We start from the raw sequence: 21675 nt of genomic DNA, 5'->3' as shown, positions 1-21675 counted from the left end.
CAATAATATTATCCCTGTAAATATTCCGATTGAGTACACAGAATCTCCGGAGTGTTTGTTTGCTGTTTTAGGTAGTAACAAATATGACAGCAGATATATTATAGGGCTTGTTCGGTCGATTTTCTTTGCTGTCCCAGTTGCTGTTTGTCAAATGTCTGCACTGTGCTGGCGGTTTTCATTTCTCCACAAGTTTTTTACATAAAAGTTACGTTCTGTAGTAATCTGCTTGCTGTGCAGTAAGTTTGTGCACACAAAGGAATACCCTGGTCATCTTCCCACATCGTCCTCGGTTTGAGAGTTGCTAACCAACTTTGTATATCTACACTGGCATTTCATATGCATCCATTTACTTTGCTTATGCCCACATAAACAAAGTGGAAATGTTTTTGCTGCCCTGATTACGGGGTTCGCCAGACAGATAAATTGCACAGCAAACGTACACAGAACATACCTACCAATGTAGGATATATATATAGAAAAAATAAAATAACATTAAACGTCTTGACCTATGCCCAGAGTACGAATGCCATGTATTTCTATGCGGAGCATCAGTGCGATTATCGGCTGATAAAATATTTAAAGTGGTTTTTTCGCTCAATGTTGGCGACATTTCTTCGGCTTTGTGTATGCATCGATTTTTGCTATGACAATGATCTTGATGTGACGTTTACTTCACTATGGATTCGAATTCGGAATCGTAAAAATGGGGTTATTAAGTTAATTGGTTTTCATTTTAAACCACAATTTTGTTTTAACTGCTTCCAAATATCCACTTTGTCTTCCGGCTATCATTGGCCTAAATTTATAGGATTTTCACGATCACGTATGAATATCATGTTACTACCAGTATAATCGTCGCCATTCAAGGTCTAGCTCGCTTGTTTTTTTGCATCACCAGACAGGCGACACTGTGGTACGGACATTTCTTGTGGCCCTTGCTCCTGAAAGCAGCCGGTCGTATCGCAGCTGTAAATAACGTTCATCCGGTTGAAGTTGCACGATTAGGTGAGGACAGATGGTAGGTTACTTTCGTCGCCATTGCCAGTATTGCTCGTCACATCATCAGCCGGTGCTGAAGGGGGGGAGGGGGAGGTTGGCGGTGTGGGCTGTGGGCACCCGCGTGCTGTTTTTGCCTTGCCGTTCGAGGCCTGATCTAACTAATTGTGATCCGGTTCCGAGCATTGCTCCCCTCCGCTCCTGATGGCGGTAGAGTTATGTTTGCAGTTGTGCACAATTAAGACAACGAGTTCGCTTTTACTTGCTTGTCATTTTTTGCCATAGTCACCTCGACACAAACGGGCAGCAGCAGCTGCCTTTACCGACGAATCGTAATGACATAAGCAACGATTCCGATTACGCTGGTTAACGGTTATGGTGACCGGTAAAACTTTCGTTTCCATTTACCGGCTTGCACTCTTAAAATGGATTAAGTATGGCATGTTGTAATTGCATATATTTGGGATGATTTTTTACGGGTTGCTGTCACGAATTTCCGATTTAATCGGTTTATGTTTCGGTCGGTTTTCGTTGCAGGAAAAGGCAACCAAGTGGCAAGACAACGTGGAGATCGACGGTCTCACCACGAACGGAGTACTGATCATGCACCCGAAAGGCCAGTTCTGCGGTGGCTCGGCCGAGTGCGGTCTGTGGCGGGAAACGTCCGTCGGCGGGGACGTGTTCAGTCTGCGGGAATGTCGATCAGCACAGCAAAAAGGGCAACCAGTGTACGAGGAAACGAACATCCTGCAGGATGGAACCCTGATCGATCTGTGTGGCGCAACTCTGCTGTGGCGATCGGCTGAGGGACTACGACATTCGCCGGTAAGTTCGATACTCTACACGTTGACAGCTCGGTTGTTGATTGATTGATTAATCACTTTTATTCTATTTTAGACAAAGAAGGATCTAGAAAAACTGGTAGATGAAATTAATGCTGGCCGCCCACAGTGCCCGGTGGGCCTCAATACTTTAGTGATTCCTAGAAAAGTGTCATTGGGTGAACACGTCAACCAGCCTTATGTGTATTTAAATTGTGGCCATGTACAAGGTGAGTGAGTTTTCCCAGCTTTGATATAATACAATTTTTTGGAACTCAGCTTAACTTATAAGTCACTGTTGATGATCATCTGATGATCACTACGCAAATTAATTGAAGATAGTAGCCGTTTCGCAAGTGTCAAAGGCCCCCTTACCTCACAGTTGTACAGTCACTCAGGTGACCGAAGTCACCTAGAGGTTACTTTGTTTAGAATCGAACATTGTGCTCTCACCTAAAAAATGATGTAGGCGAAGTGACATCGCTTAGTTGGTTTCGAGGTACGATGCTGGCCTAACAAGCCAGTCATCGCATGTTTGAATCCCGGCTAGGCGGTGCTGCTAGCAGTGATGAATCACTTTGACTCAATTCGCATTCATTTGACAGTACCATCTTAGCCAAGCAAAATTCGAAAAAGTTATATATGGGACGATTGAAGAACTAGTTATTATCTACAACTTTTCTGAATAAAGCTGGACTGTATCTTTTGTATTTACAGTGCTATAATGCTAGTAGCTCATTAGTAGCTAAATGAACGTTCACTTAGCATCGGAACTACAAAAGATACAGCAAAACTTTATTCAGCAAAATTGTAGATAACAACTAGTTCTACAAATGTCCCGTATACAATTTTGTCACATTTTGCTTGGCTGAGACGGTACTGTCAAATGAATGTGAATTGAGTCAAAGTGATCATTCCATCCCTGGCTGCTAGATAGAATCAGTAGGATTTTTGCACTAGCCGGCTGCGAAGTCTGTCGATAAAGAAGGGTCAAGTCTTAGAAAGGACGTATAATCCCACGGCTTTGCTTTGCTTTAGGCGAAGTGACAATTAGAATAGGACCCCAGAATATTTTTGCTATGGAGACTAAACTTCAGCTCTTTCAGTTTAAAACTAGTCAATTCGTAAGATCTTGATATGTTTCCAAACACTTTAGTTCATTGACAGTTAAGTTTCATTCTGATTAGATTTGATTTCTTATCAAATTAATAATAATTTTTAAGCTGCTTGCCGTTTTACGTGCTGTTTATCTTAGGTCAGGCGACGATTTTGCCGAATAGTAAACTTGTCGAATTGCAAATACAAGGAGCTTTGCTCTTCTGTTGGAATTTCGAAAAAATCGAGCTTCGACAAAACATGCGAATTATGAAGTCATAAACTGTTTTAATTAGAGATTTAGGCAGCGATTTCTTGTCACTAAGACTCGAAAAAGTATAATTGCATCACGGCAAAAGTTCCGTGTGATCGCACCTCCATTGTCCAGGATACAATCATCGTAATGCTGAAATGTGATTTACGATTACAACCGTACCTGTCCTTTTCATCAGATACTGGCTTCTTCCGATTATCACTTGGTTCCGGTCGCGTGGGCATGGTTTGGCTGGTCTATACACTTGACTAATTTCGAAGAAGTGCAAAATTGCATAGACGAATGGTTTCGGTTCAAAGTTGCATCTTTTTCTTCTACGTATAATTCAACCTAAAGGTAAAAGTGTGATCAGTTGAATAAATCCAAACATTATCGGCGCATTCTGAATCGCAAGCGCAATCTGTCTATTTCAGCGTTTTTATTTTGTTCCGCATGAAATGCGCTTATATTAGCGATGCCAAATATTACAGGCTTTGCTCTTAGTCAACTGTAAATGCAGACAATACATTTTTCTTTCGTTGTAGTTATTTACTCGGTCGAAACTTTTTTATTTTGTTTAATCGTTCAAAGGCTTTTATCATTTTGATATCGACTTATACTCGTCAAGTTTTTTGTACTTCATATGAGGTAGTACCTAAATGTGTTTTTGTGAAGAACGAATATTGGAAGAACTGGGAAAATGATATGCAAAGGGTCTTCATAAATTTCCTTTGCAATAATTAACTTTTCGTCGTAAAGCCCAATTTCGAAAGCAGTTTTTGGGTCGAAGTTTCTGAAATTGTGCCTTGCGACGAAAAGTTAATGACTGTTCATTTTGCCTTAAATCAGATAAGCATTGATTAAAAGTACAACGAAATTGGATTATTTAAACACTTCATAAAAAAACTCTAAATACTCATTAAACAGATTAGTAATGGCCAAACTGTGGCCATTAGGAGTGATCTGTGTGATCCGCGGATGTAGGGGATGATAAAGGGATTATAGGTTAAGTTTGTTAATAACCAAGGAGGTATTTAGTTTGGTCATGATGCTTCGAGCACGTTGCGGAGCTGGTGAAGATTTTGCGATATATAAACTGTGGTGAGTTCTGGGATATGATAGTTGAGGCGTTGAATTTTACATTTGGTTATAAGGTTAGTTTGGTTGGTAATGGTCCAAATTCATAGCGGCCCGTGGCTTTCATACGGGGATTTGATTTGGCCTGCAGCATGCCTACATCTAACCATCCGGTTGACTGAATCCGAATGGTCAAACTTCACGGCCTGCTATCGGATTCTCTAAGGCTACCGCGGTTGCCCCGTAAACCATTTGGTTTGTATATCTCCATTGCAACTGGGATGTACGAAATCATATGTGGACAAAAAAGTTATATTTCACACCGTATAAGAACATATATGTACCAAAGTGGAGGCAATATACGTACGAAAATTTTGACAATTATTTGTAATTATATCTTGCATTTTATACAGCGGATTTGATAACACGCAACTTAATACTCCTGAATTTATGATTAAGATATAACTTAATATTGCAATCATCTGCACTGCTTTATAACTTACAGTCATGAGTTGTATATGAGAACACGCACGACTGCAAAGCAATTTATTGTTCACTTTGTTTTGACATACTCTAATCATTATGCAATTCCAATGTAAAATTAACATGCATACGATTTAATGTGAACTTTCTATTACGATCTTGTGTTATCTAGGTGCTTTGCTCGCTTCTTTAACTTTAACTGATTCTAGCTTCCAACATTTTTTTGGGTCATCTTCAGGTTTCGTTTGATTACCGCCCTAATATTTCTCGATTGGGTAGTGTATTTACGTTTTGGGAAATTTCCTGTTTTGGGTACATTCTGCACGTTGTTGGCGCCACTCCATGGCTTTTAATCCGTAATGGTAGGATGCCTCATCAAAATAGCACGGAGCAATCGTGTTGCTTCAGATAAGGCAACCGATGTTTTGCCAGACGGTCGTTCACGTGAAATTCCTGGTGGACGGTCCCGGTGGCAATGAAAATTTCACTTAAGCCACAGCTACAGATACCCTGCCAAACTAGATATTCCTTAGCGAACTTCGACAGTTTCATATGTTTGAAAAAGTCAGCCAGCTTCAGTGTTGTGAAGCTCACACAAGTGTGGTCTAATTTTCTCACACACGCGTACTCATTCTAACGAATACGCCGACCTAAACATCCCTTTGAAGCTCCCGTTCTTATTTCTTCATGCACTGCAACGAGTTTTTGTGACTGTGTGTTTAGTTAGCAGCTACAGTCGTCGCTCGTCGTTCGTCGTTGCAGCCCGATCTGCTAATACCGATTACTCATGACGGCTCGTACTCCCGCCCGTGAGTAGAATCGAGGGCGAACATGAAGATGAAGGAAAAAAAGTTATGCAAATTTTGTATCTTAGTGCGCCACCTGCGCCACTACTGTGTTACCTGACTCACTGCGAAATGCGTTGTATTCGCGGGATCGTGTTGGTTCGAAAGGTTTCGAAAAATATCGCCCTTGTATCGAAAATATCGTTAATTTTGATCACTAAAAATAACGTACTTAAACGTTATATTTCATGTGCCAGTAGTACGCAATAATTGTATTGTGAAACTGAATTGTTATTTATGCAACTTTTTACAAATTAAGTGCAATAACAAAAGCACAACTTAAAAAAAATCGTTTGATATCGATATTAACTGCATATGCGTTATAAACGAATAAATCGTATGGTTACGTTTTATTTCAATAATACGCATATTCGCAGTGAGTCAGGTAAAACAGTAGCCACATGAGCAGCTAATTCTCCACGATTTTTTTGACTCGGGATCGGGAATAAGCTATGCAAAAAAACGATGTGAGGATGTGCGTGCGCGAGTGTGTGGGTAGCAGAATGTCTGCACACATCACCGGCGGCTGTTTCTTTTACGTCTGCGTGTTCGGCGTAAAGCGTTGAATGCTATGTTTCTCATACTCTTTCGCGTGGTTAGCATGGTTGACTTTTCACTCGATTCGCAACATTGGCCTGCTTTTCTTTTCCGGTTGCCATATGAAACTCTTGCTCAGGAAATCTGCTTTGATGTAGGTTAGTTCGTCCATCACAACGCAATCGAACTTCGACAGCATCATGTACTACTTCCGGGATCGCATTTTTGCCGTCTTGCTTAGTTTTTCGTTGTAATTTGGTATCACTATCTTCTTATAAGTCGACGGTCCGGTACACTTGTCATTTTAATACACGTTTATAGACGACACTCCCAGCACAGACTAACAGACGTAACACTTCGAACAAATTTTCTAACAAAATATCGTTTCAATGACACCCCTAAAACTTGAAAAAAACACTAGCATCACCTGGTGTCGTCTTCACGCTACTCAGAGCAGGTCGCTATAAATTTAGCAATGCTTTAAATTTACTTGTATATTAGGGTAAGGAACGAGTTAAGCAGTGTTACCTATTTTAATCAGTTGAACATAAATGATCCGAAAACGCACTTTTTACCTTTGTTATACTATAACAAAGGTTTAAAAATTGGTCGAAAAACACGAAATTGATCCGAGGCCCGGAGGGCCAAGTCACATATACCAATCGATAGGGTTCGACGATTTGAGCAATGTCTGTGTGTGTGTGTGTGTGTGTGTGTGTGTGTGTGTGTGTGTGTGTGTGTGTGTGTGTGTGTGTGTGTGTGTGTGTGTGTGTGTGTGTGTGTGTGTGTGTGTGTGTGTGTGTGTGTGTGTGTGTGTGTGTGTATGTATGTAATGATTTTTTCTATCGCCTGTTTCTCAGAGATGGCTGAACCGAATGGTTCGCTATTACTTTTGTTTGAAAGGTGTTATTGTCTAGTAGATCACTATTGAGTTGTTTCGTGATACGACGTTTCGTTTAAAAGTTATAAGCAAAAATGTGAAAAATACGTGACACGGGTTTCTACGGAACTACATGACCGAAATCAACGATCTTAGTATCAAATGAAAGCCCTTATTAAAGCTAAATTGTTCAGGAATTTTTAATTGAAAACAAACAAGTAGTTTAAAAGTTATGCTTAAAAAACCTGTTTTGACAAGGTAATAATTATCGCCTGTTTCTTAGAGATGGCCAAACCGATTTATGCGCTATTAGTCTCATTTGGAAGATAATATATCCTAATAGATCACTATTGAATGGTTTTTTGATTGGACGTTTAATTTGAAAGTTATGAGCAACCGTATACACCACACCAAAATTAACAATAATTTATAATGATTTTAACCAAGATAATTTACCTAATTTCAATTATTTTAATATCAAACGAGAGGTTTTGACACTAAGAATATATATGCAAAATTGCATAAGAATTGGTTTTACCGGTTAAAAGATATTAACCCTCGAACACTCGCGCCAACTTTTGCAACACAGTCACTCGCGCGCAAAATAGCCCCAAACCATAGAAAACGTGTGCACTAGAGTTTTGACTGGGAAAACTTGGTTTTAGGTTTATCGAACCTTTGTAAGATTTTCTTGAAATTGAAAGCTCTATCGTCTGGTGGAATTTAAATTTTGATTAATCCCCCTAAAAGTGAAATAAAAAAATTGTTTTTCTTCAGTGTCAATATAACACATTGATGTGTTCTACAAAGTTATAGAGCATATTATTACAAGAAATTTTGCTAAAGACAGTAACCTTCTATCTCTGCAGCGAAGATAGAAATATCTTATTTATTGTATATGAATTTGTAAAATCAGTTTTTCTATTTTTGCTCTTTTTGTAATTGTTGTATGACTTTTTCATGTACTACAAAATTGTACAAATATTAAAAATACACAACCTTGCTGGAAATAGTATACCTCTATGTTTGCTTGTTTAGGATCTGTAGAACTTTGATTCTAAAAAATACCCTAATTTTGACTCCGAATTACTCGACTACCAGCAGACGGATACATTTTAAACATTTTACATTTGCTAATAGTTTTGCTGCATAAATTTTCCCACCAATTTAAATTATTAATGCATTGAATAATTATGATATTTTGCTCATAATAAGTTTGTTGAAGAATATACGTTAAACAACGGTAACTTTATAACAATATGGCGTTGAAAAACCTACACGTGTTGTATAAAATACTACAGCGTGAGTTAATAAAAATTGATGAAAATTATTCATGAAAACTCTATTGATGTGATTCAAATAGAATGGCATTACAGGAAACTATGCATAGTTCAAAACCCTATAAACTAGACCTTTACTAGACAATGTATATGCTAAAGGATAAGATTTCCACTTACAACTTACTTTTATTTGTACTTACTCAGATTAATAACATCTTACTTATCCTTACTCGGCAATTTCATGAAAAAAGGATCTATCAAAATTAAAAAGTGTTCCTATTTTGTTCAAATTTTGTAAACTTATCCAATTTTCGAAAATTTTATGTAAACCAACGCACTACGCAACGATAACCAATAGATGAATTATGTTTCGAAGACGTGTCGATTTCTATCTCAAATAGCAAGTAAGACCGTATAACAAAGGTTCCTTTCACCACTAGGTGGATTAAATCGGGTTTTTATTCATATTTTCAAAATCTTTTGATAGGATCATCTTCACAAATCACTTAACCATACCTTTGATTCACACAAACACAATTTACTAGGTTTCCGACAAGAAATATGATGAATTAAAAATTGTTGTCCAAAAACGTACATTTTTCAGCTGCTCTTCAGCAATCGCCACTTCGCTACTAACGAATTCATCAAATTTTCAGCACTGATTACAACCACTCTGAAAGTCAAGCACTTAATTGTCACATACCATATTATTCAGTCTCTTTTTTTCTATTATCTAAGGCTTTGTCACTAGCCAAAAGTTTTATTATTTTCTAACAAAACTGAAAACAAATTCTGAATTGACGGAACCTGTTCACCACTAGCAGCAGCTGCAGCACAACTGATGAACTATCGTGTTGCCCAGACACTGTTTCGGTTCTGGAAATAAGAATTTTAAGTTTGAAATTACCTGAAACCTCCTATGGTGAAAACGTGGTTCAATACTTTCAAGAGACATGTATGTTCATAATTAATTTTTCTTTATTAAAAACAACACAAAAGACAGCTTTTTCAATAATTTTCGAAGATTTTCTCAGTGATTTAATGAAGCAACGATGTGTTTCAATGTTATTTGCTTTGACAACACTGTTCTAACGTTAGATCGTGTGCTACTTCTATGTTTGCCTCTTTTGTTCTCCCACCATCCTTATGAACAGCGAGTGAGACGTCAAACTCGCAGTTTCCCATAAGAACACCAGAGAATAAAAGAGACGACGAATACCGTTTGCCGAACGGTGCGGTGAGTGTATGCCCCGATAAACAATTTAGACAGATGGCATTTTACGCATCTATGCCGATACGCTATGCCGATTACGCATCAGATGCCGATTAGTAGGTCGCGCATAGGAACGCGAACTTACTGAATAGGGGGAAAAGTTCGAGCGATTTTTTAACGGGACGTAAAAAAAATCAGATTTCAGGATTGCTTAAAATAGCACCTTGCAGGTGAAAATGGGTTCGGTGTGTTCAAAATTAGTTCCGCCGCTCCAACTTTTAAAGCGAAAAATCAAAAGTTTAGCTCAACAATAGTGTCTTCCAATGGTAACAGCTTGAAGAACTAAAGATAGCAAGAAGATTGGTATGCTGATATCCCCCACTTAGTCAACCCATCGCTTGTAATAAGGTAAAACAATCAGTGGCCCGCTTAGACTGCTTAAAACTAGTTCTTTACCCTATTTCACAACAGCGCCAGTGCAAGCGAGCGGCGTTCTCAGGCAGCGACTGTTGTTTGAGTCTTGGCTTAAGTGAAAATTTGAAATGATCGTTTTTATTGACGATGGAATCAGGCTTCAGTGTTACGTCTGTTAGTCTGTGCTCCCAGTGTGTTCGCGATATATCGGAATAAGAGGTCACGGTTTCACATAAAAGTGCTGCCCACTCGTTTTGTCATTGATGCAGCTTTCGACTTTCGTTTTCCCCTTGATTCAGGTTTTCTGGCTATTAACATAGTTCGTCGAACACTTTTGACGGCTGTTGACAGTTGATTTGGCCACATTTAATGATTATTCACTAACTGAACGTGCGAGTAGAAGAAAGTTTCAATATGTTGCTCCTCTTGCTGGACGCCATTTTGATAACTGAAGAGCAAATGCTAAAATCGAACTAAAGGCACCATTTTGCACGCCTGCAAAATAAAATGTGTTCAGGGTTTTAATGCACGATTAGAAGAAATATGTCAAGTTTATATTGAGTAAATTTTGATCGGATCACCCTTCAGACGGCTCTCTCTGTTGTATTACCCTAATTGTTGCAATTAATATTAGGTGTGCAACAAAGTTTGCGCTGTTTTTTATGGCAATGCAATTTTATTGCGTAAAATTATCGCCGATTACGAGATACAACTTTTTCCTACCTTTCTGGCAAAATTCGAACATCGTTACAGTAAAAGTCTTCGGCATTCGCTTTGAGATTATTCACGAATCAAACCATCTTTGGTATCTTTAAAAATATGAGCGAAGCTACTGCTCAACCAGACCATGTGCCATCAAATTAAAACAAGTTATAATCGGAAGACGAAATATCTGGGGAATATGGTGGGTGTGCGAGGACTTCCCATTGGATTGTTACGGGTAGGGTTTAACGGGTTTGGCAATCTGAGGCTGACCCTCTCGATGGCTTTCTTTTCTTTAAGTTGCCATAATTTATCCACTTTGGTTCATCCAACACGATGTACTGCGGAAAACCATTTCTTTTTTGCCGCTGAAGCAGTTCTCAAAAACCCTTGCTGCGCTTTAGTGACCGTTTCCTTTGATTATAAGTATAAAAATATCACTTGACACGTCGTCAAGATGTCGGACGACAGTACGACGAAAGCAGTTCTTTTCAACAACCACACCGGCACCAACAACAGGGGGACTCAACGTGTGAGATGGCTCGTCTCGACTTCTATGCGACTTCTGAGACTACTGGTAAACTGGCGATGACTGGCTTAAGACAGAGTTGACACTTTCTTTATCAAAATTGTAGATACTACTTAACTCTATAATTGCCTTCTACACTTTCGGAAAAGTGAATTCTGTTGGGCTGAAGTGCTGTAGTCGCAAATGATGACCATTTGGCACAAAATATAATATTTTCACACCACCAAAAGTATAAAACGACCATCATTTCAATAGGGCCCTGGTCCAATACGTTAACTATCAGATGTAAACCAATCGAATGAGTGTTCTTTTTTGTATACTGGCGCTGCAAAAAAGAACCGTCTCTTGGTTTGTTTACACGTTGGGCTTCAGCCCTATTGAAATGTTGGTCGTTATATGACAACAAAGCAAAATCTTTAATATGTCCAAGCGGGTTGTTTACTATATGCATACCATAAGCTGGGTCCATGAAGTTTTGGATATGTCGAAATTGACCAGCAGGAACTTAATTGTACCACCTACACAACCAAAACTATAAAACCGATCTGTATTTATCTCCCCAGGTCAGCACGGTTGGGGCCAGGACAAGGCCTCGAATGCGCGCCGATGTCCAATGTGCTTGGAGCTTGGCCCCGTAGTGACACTGTGTATGGGCGTGGAGAACGCATTTTACGTCGATTCCGGACCGCCAACCTATTGCTTCAATCCGTGCGGTCACATGGCAACGGAGAAGACGGTCAAGTAAGTAGCTAGTAGCTTGGTGAAAAGCTGGCAATGGAGTAGCAACTAACTAACCCGTTGAACGGTTTCCTTCGTATGCTTTCAGATATTGGGCGAACGTGGACATACCACATGGTACCAACGGGTTTCAAGCGGTGTGCCCATTCTGCGCTACCCCTCTGCAAGGATCTCCGGGCTATATTAAACTTATTTTCCAAGATAATCTAGATTAACCTGTTTCCTACGTCGAAGGTTCGTCGCTCCCTGACCAGTCCTTTCTTCTAAAAAAATCGACATATAAGCAAAAATCAACTGATTCGCATATAGTTTGTAGTAAGTAATTATTAGTATATTTTTATTCTAATTATTTTTAACTTAATTGTCAAAAACAAACATAAGAAAAAAATGATAAGAAAAAAAAAAGTTATTTTACAGCTATCTGCCTCCGTTTGAAGCAAATCACGATGGCTGATGCAAAATGATGCACACGCTTTTGTATGCGAACGTTGCAAGTAGTAGTCAAGCAGTGAGGGGAGGTTCATGCGAAGTGAGAAAATTTCTGGAGTTGATCGACGTATGGTATTTGGAAATGTCCTATAAAATAACATAATGCAAAAAAAAAAATCAAGTAAGATTCACCTTATTCTTCGCTATAGGAAATGAAGGTATGCATGCAATTGTTTATTAGCTCTAAAAATCGAAGCATAAAAGCCTCTAGCGACAAACGTTGATCGTTCGTTGTTTGAATTGATTAGAAGCTACAATTTACTTCGAGTGTAACGAGTAGGCAATCAGTTAGTTTTGTTTAATCAAAAGAAAGTGCATTTCTACCAGTTGTGTTGAATGAGTTCTCTAATAACGAATTTCTTTTTTTTTGGTAAAATATTACTCTCTAGGCGAAGTTTGTTTTCCGTTCGATTTCATGCGTTTTCATTATACGAGAAACGATTTTTGATTAGAGTGTAGAAGGATTGCCTACGTTTAAGGCGCATCTTATTTAAATTTATATTTTGTAAAAAGTTTATTAAGTATATGAAGTCTTAGTAAAAAGCGTGTGTGTGATGTAAGAATAAAATAGTTCTGCTGTGGTTGCATCAATTTCTAGACGTATTCGAATGCCTTTTTTTCGAAAGCTGGGACGCAAACCCGTTCCAGTTTCGGAAACTGCGTGCAATGATTCAGTCTTGTGTACGATTTATACCCCATAACAAATTCCTTCTGCTTTTCGCCCTATTTAGTGGTTTCGTGTAGGGCAAATCGCCCTATTGGAAATCGCCGTCATTCGACTAAGTTGGCTATTTAGAAAGATGATGAATGAGAGCCAAACAACGGAACTAGACGAAATTGGTTGATAATCCGGGAGATAAAATTTATCAATGCAGACGAGACTTTCGAACTTTCGAGTTTAGAAATTTCTATCAAGTGCCAATCGGCACAATTAGCATATCACGCTTCGATAATTGGAATGTAGTCGTAACTCAATTAATGCATTCAGGCTGTATCAACATAACAAGTGGGTAGGTTACGATGCGTGAGGATGCCAGACTAAACGGTTCTCCTCAACAGCTCCTCTGGTATCAGAAAAGAAGGGTCCAGCGTGCGACCAAGTTGATAGCGACTTGCGACTTCTGACACGTTTGAGAAATTAGCTCAGGATCACTGGTATAGAGCGTTGGTGGTTCAGGGGTTTCAAGTACTCATCCATTCAATTCGACGAGTACTTGAAACACCTGAACCACCAAAGCTCTATATACTATAGTTTGACGACGATGGCTAACATGACTACTTGTTAGTCACTACGACTACTACTTGTTAAGTTTCCCCTCCCAAGGAATTTCTCGGAATATAAACGGGCTTTTACGTTGACTCCTAAGTTCAATTCAGTGATGCCTAATCAATTTGCTTTATGAAGCGAACAACATAATTTATTTATGCTAATATATCTGGCTGGTCTTAAGTTGGTGATCATGATACTGATTTCTCGATCGGTTTCCAGCGCAAACCAGCTCGCCTCGTTACAGCCGTCAGCCGATCGCAGAATCCTTTCGATTTTATCAGCTGTCTTGACGGTGACGCATTCCGTTACGGAAGATAACAACTGGAGTCCACAGCAGCTCATTACTGAAACCTTTACCGCTGACTTGTTGTGCCGCTCCATTAAAAATAAATAATTCACTCTTTGAGAGATATCAAACAATCCAATCGATCGACACGATGTCAAAAGTTGTCTCCCTCTCTTTTATTCTTCTAATAAAACTTTTCATTTTGATCTACATTTCAATAGATCTCGTATAACATTTTACCGCTAAAATACTCAATTCATTTCAGTAATTTCGACCAGAACATAAATGCAGTCGAAAGCTTTATTTGTTAAATATAATATAAATTGTTAGAATTAATCTGAAATCTAGCGTGGTGAATGACCAATTGGTTAAAACCACATTAAAAATAAAAAACCCACCAGTCGGCACAATGTCCAGTAAGTAAATCTCGTGGCTTTTCCACAGTAGTCCGATAGTAATCTCCCATTATCGCGAACCGTAGTTTGCTTCTGGAAGTGTGGAATAGGAATCCATGACGAATTGTTGCCGAATCCCCTTTGGAAAATTGCATTTCAATTAAAAATAGTCGAGTCAAACTGTTTTGCTAGTTGAGTTGAAATTGCTCTTATGGACCAGTCAATGCCAGCGAACTTACAACCCTTATACAATCAAAGAAGGGGAGTGATCAGCTAGAGAAAGGGAAGTAGAACCACCGCGACGAACCGACATGACATCCCATACATTTTCCTTAAAAAACTTGTGTCCGAAAATTTGAATAAAAATACGTTAAACAGTAACACCATCTGTACAACGGATCGCTACTTATCTTGGAAAAGTAGAGAACAGGTTTGGCAGAATGTCATTCACTAACTATGTACCGTGGACCCCCGTTCGTTTGACCATTTTTAATTTGAACACTTTAATTTGAACCCCGCTGGTTTGCACGACGTGCAAATTAAAAATGGTTCAAATGTCATTCTCAACATGACATCATTTGTTTATGCAGACAATGCACACAAACACGATTTGTTTGTACTAACCTAGCGTGTTTAATCGGTTTCACATTTAGTTTTCCTAACGATTAAGATAGAAATCCGATCGGAAAATGCAATATTCGCACTTGCAACTGCCAAATAAAACAAACCACCAAAACAATAACAAAGAGCAGGGCGGCCAGTTCGCACAGGTTTCAGCATATTTCGGGTTACCAGTTGTTCAAATTAAAAAGTAACCCCGTTAGTTTGCATGAGGAATTGTTCAAACGAAGGGGGGTCCACTGTATGACCAACACGAAGAAATAAAAACACACTAGGAGCACAAGAGAATACATAAAGCCCTTTGTAAAAATTACTTTATCCTTTGTTTTTGCAATACACAAAGAATTACCGGATTATTTCCGATATTCATACAGATTTCCGTTGAAACAAACTGAAGTTTGCATAAATCTGTCTCCCGTACCTTTGTACATCTCTCTGCTGTTTGACATAAGCGATTGCTCGCTTGTAAGCAAGTGGTCGTTTGCTTGCAAGATCTTGTGAATCAGTTTCGATGAATGAATCTTCACCTTAGGAAACCAAGTCCGAGTTGTTTGAAGCATGGTGAGCATAGACACAATGGTTTTAAGCACCTGAACATATCGGGAGAACTAGCAGAGGACGACATAATGGTCTTTTTCGATGTTACAGCCTTATTTCCAAGCGTTTCCGTGAAAGAATCGATAAGCAACTTGGAAGATTAGCTATTGAAACAACATGAGGACAACGCATGGAGAAAAAAAGGTGGGAGGTTACTTAAAGCTGACACGATTGTGTATGGAGGAGAACTACTTCACGTTCAAAAATAGTTACAAACAGTTGAGAGGTGCTCCGATGGGCAATCCATTATAACCATTCCTGTGTGAACTATTCATGGCTAACCTTGAAAGCAAGCTGGAACAAAACCAGGTACCCCCAAAAAGATGGTGGCGATACGTCGACGACGTTAAGCATAATCAAGAAAGAGGAACTGGAAACCATTCTATCAGCCAGCAGCATTAGTTTACCTACACCATACCACGGAAGCCGTCTCGAGAATAGAGCGCACCAACAAAAAGTAGAGAGTTCGCAAACAATATGAATCACGGAAGTCTTTGGCTATGCACATGACAAAACCCAGACTGGGATTCGCTTTTGAAATGATGTTTGAGTAATGGTTGTTGAAAGTCATTCTAGTATCCAGGTCGAATTCTAGGTCCTTAACAACGCTGACCCGTTCAAGACTAGACTCGTCGATTTTATAATCATACAGAATAGGTGTTTTGCTTCGAGTGAAGGTGATGACGGTGCTCTTGGAAATACTGATGGTCAGGTTATTTAGGCAACACCACTTTGTAAATTGGTCAATCTAGCATGACAGTAGCTTACAGTCCTCAACAGACCATTGTTGTTATTATTCCGCCGAGAGCCGGAGTGGCTCTTGCCGTATCAAGAATTCCTCTCCATTGTACTCGGTCCTGGGCTACTCGTCGCCAATTCGTTGCGCGTCTCGGCACACCCAAGTCGGCTTCAACCTGGTCGAGCCATCTAGCACGTTGACTTTATTCCGCTCTATTCCTGATGTCGGTGGAGTTCTTGAAGAGAACGGATTTCACTACACAGTCGTCCGGTATCCTTGCGACGTGGCCGGTCCAGCGTAGTCTCCCAACTTTCGCCAGGTGTACGATGGGAATCTCTCCAAGCAGTGCCTGTAGCTCGTGATTCAGATGTCTCCGCCACTCTCCGTTTTTCGATTGTACTCCGTCAAAATTAGTCCGCAGCACGTTTCGTTCAAATATGGCATGTGGACGTATATCTTCCGTAAGCGAAGTTATCAGTATATACTGTGTCTACTTGCGCTGCGTCTTCTATCTGGCGAATGCAAAACGAACAAAACTGCAGCAGGTTCGTATTAATTGACCTTTTGGGAAAAAAGCCATGTTGCTACGTCGAGATATCGAATTTGACTTTGCTGAAAAGCAAAGCATCTCTCCTACAGTTTCGCTCCTGCACATAAAGAAGTGATACCTCGGTAGTTTGCTATGTTGCGCTTATCCCCTTTTTTATATATTGTAAAAATATAGGACCTTTTCCAGGACTCCGGAAACTTGTTTTGTTCAAGTGACATATTGCAAATCTTCTGCAGTGGTTTGCACAGTGCTTCAGTGCATTTTTTTAAAACAGCTGATGGAGTTCCACCAGGATCGACGCTAACACCTATTTTCAGTTTCGAAAGGTCAGCCTCAGTATCAGCTATAGAAAACTGGAGAGGTCCAAAGTCTAAGGTATTTTCCGGAACATTACGCAGTGCCTCGTCAATTTGAGAAGAAGGAACTGAAGTTGAAGCAAAACACGCTGGATAAGTGTCTAGCAAACATGTCGCATGTGGTTTGAATGTTATCAGACACCGAATCCCCGAGGAACATACTAGATGGGAGTCCATTTTGTTTACGCTTATCATTAACAAACGACCAGAATCGCTTTGGATTTTTTCGTAAGTCGTCCTGGATTTAGTTCGAAAACAGACACTTATGAAGCCTGCAAAGTCGTAGGCGAAATACGGATCTCTTAAGAATAAATATACATAGCAGAATTTAATTGGAAAGTTTTCTTTTTAATTTAATTTCAGACATAAAAACATGCATTTCCAATTATCACGCAACTTTAGCGATTTGCGATCTGCGTGTATTTTTAGCGAAGCTCACGGTTTCGCTAACGTACTCCAAATTTAGCGAAAACGCCAACTCGCTAATCAGAAAATAGCATCGCTAATTAGCGAATTAGCGAAATTGTGCCCAACACTGTTTCTTACACTAAAAAAAATCAGCATGTCAAGTTTACGTGAAAACATAGGTAATTTTCATCAATCACACTTTTCATGTGACATTCACGTGAATTGTTGGTAACTCGCACTCATACTAACCAGTTTACGTGCAATCCCGGTAAATTTAATCAATTTTCCCATTGAACTAGTACATGAAGTTCACGTAAGTTGCTGTACAGAATTTTACATGATTTTTCACGTGGATGGGACGTGTCGATTTTTTGAGTGTACCTATAATTAGTTTTTTCATTATACTGGCCCTAAAATAATCTAGTCGAGATCCAATTTTCGGCCAACGTTCCGATTCGACTAAACGAACTTAATCCCCATTGTAAGCGAAACAGTGTTGCTTTGGTTGTAGACACTTTTCTCCTCAAAAAGTTCCACTTGTTGAGGCAAAGCTCGTAGGCAAACAGCTGCGCTCTATTTCCCCTCCAGAAAAGCTCCCGTTGTGGAGCTTTTTGCTCAATACTACCGCTCATTCGTCAACTGTGTGAATGTGTTATAGGAATTGAAAAGTCGTGCGTGAGTGGGAATATGTTTTTCCATATTCATTTTTACAAAATACCACGATGCTGCGGTAATAATGAAAATTTAAGTTGCATTCTCATACAAGAGCGGTGAAGAACAGATTCTCGTTTCTTTACATTGATATTAATCAGTCTGTATAATTGCACTGCTCAGATCTTGGTAGAAGATGGGGTGCAAACGTTCTATAATATACTTTATAGGATATAGGTACGTTCAAAATCAGAACAGTTAAACTTTTTTTTTGGTTTGTAAGTTATTAAGTCACCAAAATATCGGATGACTTTTCGGAGTTCCCACTTGACTTTATCCGGAATTCACAATGTGCCATACACCACAGTTACACAGAAGGTTCACCGTAGACACGTTACTGATGCTGGCTGTACCTTCCTATATGAATTTTAAGTGTCTCTCATTGGTGGATGTTTGACGAATCTTGTTTTAAAAATCGGTGGCAATGTTGATTTATTCTGTTTAGTCGGATCCATGCGCTTTGTTCTATCGATTTCATCTAGCCTTCAGGCTTCGGTTCGAGGATATCGAGAATCCAGTAGTTTTTGAGTTTTGATTCTGATAGCTAAGTTATTGTAAATACATAGGTCTGTTTTGAGCAGTACGAGATTCGTAACATAATATAGATTAAACCAGAATTGCACTTACACGTCCCAATATACATCGCAATGTTGATGGAGAAACAGATGGAGTCTCCTGGAAGCGGACGAAACAATTCGCCAAGTATTAAATAATTATTAGAAAAAACATCTTATTCATCACAATCTACATTCATAGAGGATCTGCGCACTACTATCTCTTTGATTGCCCCGTCCAGTGGGTGGGATAAGGGCGAAACATCAGCCGAGCAGCAAAAGGCAGGATAATAGAAGGTAATCCACCAGCTTCTTCTTTAGCATATACCTACCTTCTCGCCGTAGACAAGTTTCCAAAGCAGATCCAGCTGTGACGGGATGTTGTGAAATAATTATTAAGGTAACTAATGCAAACGACCTCCTTCTGACAGGAGTCGATCAAACGCCAGCCAGGTTGCTGCCATCGCTGTTGCTTGGCGAGAGCCAACGTAGGTATAAACCCGGCCGGCTGCGGACGATAGACATGCAAGATTGAGGTGAGCTTTCGTTTTGGATGCTGTTGGTTGGATGCTTTCGTATCTCTTTTAACGCAAGATACACATAACGTTCAGTTTTCTGTTTAACCATTTGGTGGTCAGTGGCAACTATACCGCTACCACCATTTAACAATCTAATAACATTGGTCTTATTCCGTCTGTAGGGAGAACCAGACCCCTGACAGGAAGGCATATTTTCGTAGCAAGAATCACAGCTCGCTCCCTAAATGCTTTACACAAACCTGACCTAGCGAAGCAAAAGTGATGTTGAAAACGAAACAATATTCATGATACAACTATGTACAGATGTCACTGTTGGCATTGACAAATTAGTATATAAATGCAAGCAAAGCGTTTAGTAAATCTTTCAAATGTATTGCAGTTATCTCTGTTTCTACGAGTTTCCAAATTTGTCGTTTTGCAAATGTTTGATTGCAGTTCGAACCGACTAAAACTTTCTCAGATCACATCTACAATCCTATAGGTACAGGAAGCATTCCGACTGAAGTTCATCGCTTCAATTAACTTTCCAAGCTGCTACACCGCCGGCCGGCTAGGATGACATTTAGCGAAAGAGCTACCTTCAGGAAGGGATAAATCGGATCTATTTAGTCGTTGCTGGTTCCGGCAGCTAAGACCGGCAGAATGCGGTATCCCATTTGATTGTTCATTTGTCAGTTTGCTGCAGTTCTGGAGCAGTTTGCGGCCGTACGTCAGGTTTACCACTTACTTTACTCGAACGTCCACGGAGTGCTCAAAGCTAGTTGACTGAAATCAGCTCGTTGGACTGTGTACGGAATGGCCTGAAGTAGGACCAAATCACTGCTGTTCGGGCGCGCTCGTCCGCATGTTGACATTCTAGCTGGCGGAGGAAAGCTCTTTGTTTACAGGCATATTGATGTAATCTATAAACGATAGCAGTGCAAATTAGAATATTCATTTCAGGGTCCTTCCGTTTGCTCCCTGCATTCTCAACCTTGGCCTTATGGGTTGGAGTTGGGGTAAAATGAGCTCGTGGTATTTTGCTTTCTCTCTCGCTCACACATACACTCCACTCAACCGGAGTTCGTTTTGTTTGTTTAGGTTTCCATGTTTAATTTCATCAGACTGGTTGGCTTGCAGGACTCGACCGTACCGGTCGGTAATGTGGTTTTCGAGACGAAACACCACCGATGACGACGGTCAACAGTTCTGTATGGGCGGGACGGGTGTACACACGGGCTGCTGTGCAAAGCAAACCGACCGTTGTTGGTACCGATGTAGGCGGACTTCGCCGTATTCGTCGCCTCTTTCTAGTGGTAGTAGGTACATGTCTTGTTTCTTGAGCGATGTTTGGCCTCCGGTTTCCGGTGCTGTGTCAATTTAATTCTCGGAGAAAGCCATTGTTGCGCCCTTGGCACGGTTTCGAAATCAGGCCGGAGCTAACGAGTTGAAAGTTCGCTGATTTTGGACAACTTTCATTGATGTAGGTACATTACATTGTTACAAGTTCAAACCGAATTTCCGGTACGGTGTAATCAGTTCTTCAGCGCTTTTGGCTACCTCACTCCGGAACTGATTAGTGTCAAATGAGAAACGGAAAGCTCAAGTAATTGAGCTGATTTATTTATTTGGCAATTTTTTTTGTTTCCGATGCCACTATTTTGTGTGTTTATTGTTTTATGATGAGAATAAAACAGATAGCATGCCTTTTATATGGGTCAATCTACAGAATCCAAACTCTTTCGGTATTGGAAACGTTCTAGTGAAAGACAATTAGCGCGCTCGTAGTGGTAAATCAAAATTTCAAACGGTGGTGGCAGCTTTCAGTTTGGTTTCGTTACTTACTTTACTTTACTTTTTCGGCGACAATCCGCCTATCAAATCTGGGTCGAATTTGGGAGTCGTCTCCACGCTTCTCGGTCTTGGACTGTCACTCTCCAGTCGCTTCTAACACCCGCTTTTCTAGTATCCTCGTCAACATCACTCTCAAAGTTTCAAAGCCGACGGTCTCTTACGGGATCTCTGCTGATAATTGTTTTCGCTGGTCTCTCATTCGGCATCCTTGCTACGTGCCCAGCCTACTGTAGCTTGCCGTGTTTTTTTCGCTTCACTATATCCGCATCTTAATATAGGGTAAAGAACCGATTTTAAGCAGTCTAAGCGGGTCACTGATTGTTTTACCTTATTACAAGCGATGGGTTGACTAAGTGGGGGATATCAGCATACCAATCTTCTTGCTACCTTTAGTTCTTCAAGCTGTTACCATTGGAAGACACTATTGTTGAGCAAAACTTTTGATTTTTTGCTTTAAAAGTTGA

General features: G+C 39.9%; 1 protein-coding gene across 2 annotated transcripts in view; it reads left to right on the top strand.

Moving 5' to 3' along the window:
- Positions 1-12904, top strand: part of LOC128733617 (protein pellino) — an 80711-nt gene extending 67807 nt beyond the window's left edge. The window contains exons 5-9 of one of the 2 annotated variants that reach the window (XR_008411940.1): positions 1534-1821; positions 1894-2047; positions 11689-11866; positions 11952-12178; positions 12281-12904. Coding sequence is in view for 1 of the 2 variants with exons in the window: in XM_053827342.1 (XP_053683317.1) it covers positions 1534-1821; positions 1894-2047; positions 11689-11866; positions 11952-12078 (747 nt within the window). In the remaining variant the exon portion in view is untranslated. Of the gene's footprint in view, positions 1-1533; positions 1822-1893; positions 2048-11688; positions 11867-11951 lie in introns of both variants that reach the window. The other variant, XM_053827342.1, reaches the window with a different exon arrangement.
- The last annotated feature ends 8771 nt before the right edge of the window (positions 12905-21675 follow it).

The sequence above is a fragment of the Sabethes cyaneus genome, chromosome 1 (genome assembly GCF_943734655.1).
Source record: "Sabethes cyaneus chromosome 1, idSabCyanKW18_F2, whole genome shotgun sequence".
Classification (NCBI taxonomy): Eukaryota; Metazoa; Arthropoda; class Insecta; order Diptera; family Culicidae; genus Sabethes; species Sabethes cyaneus.
Note: the sequence above shows the minus strand (reverse complement) of the source record. Positions and strands in the feature narration are given on the sequence as shown.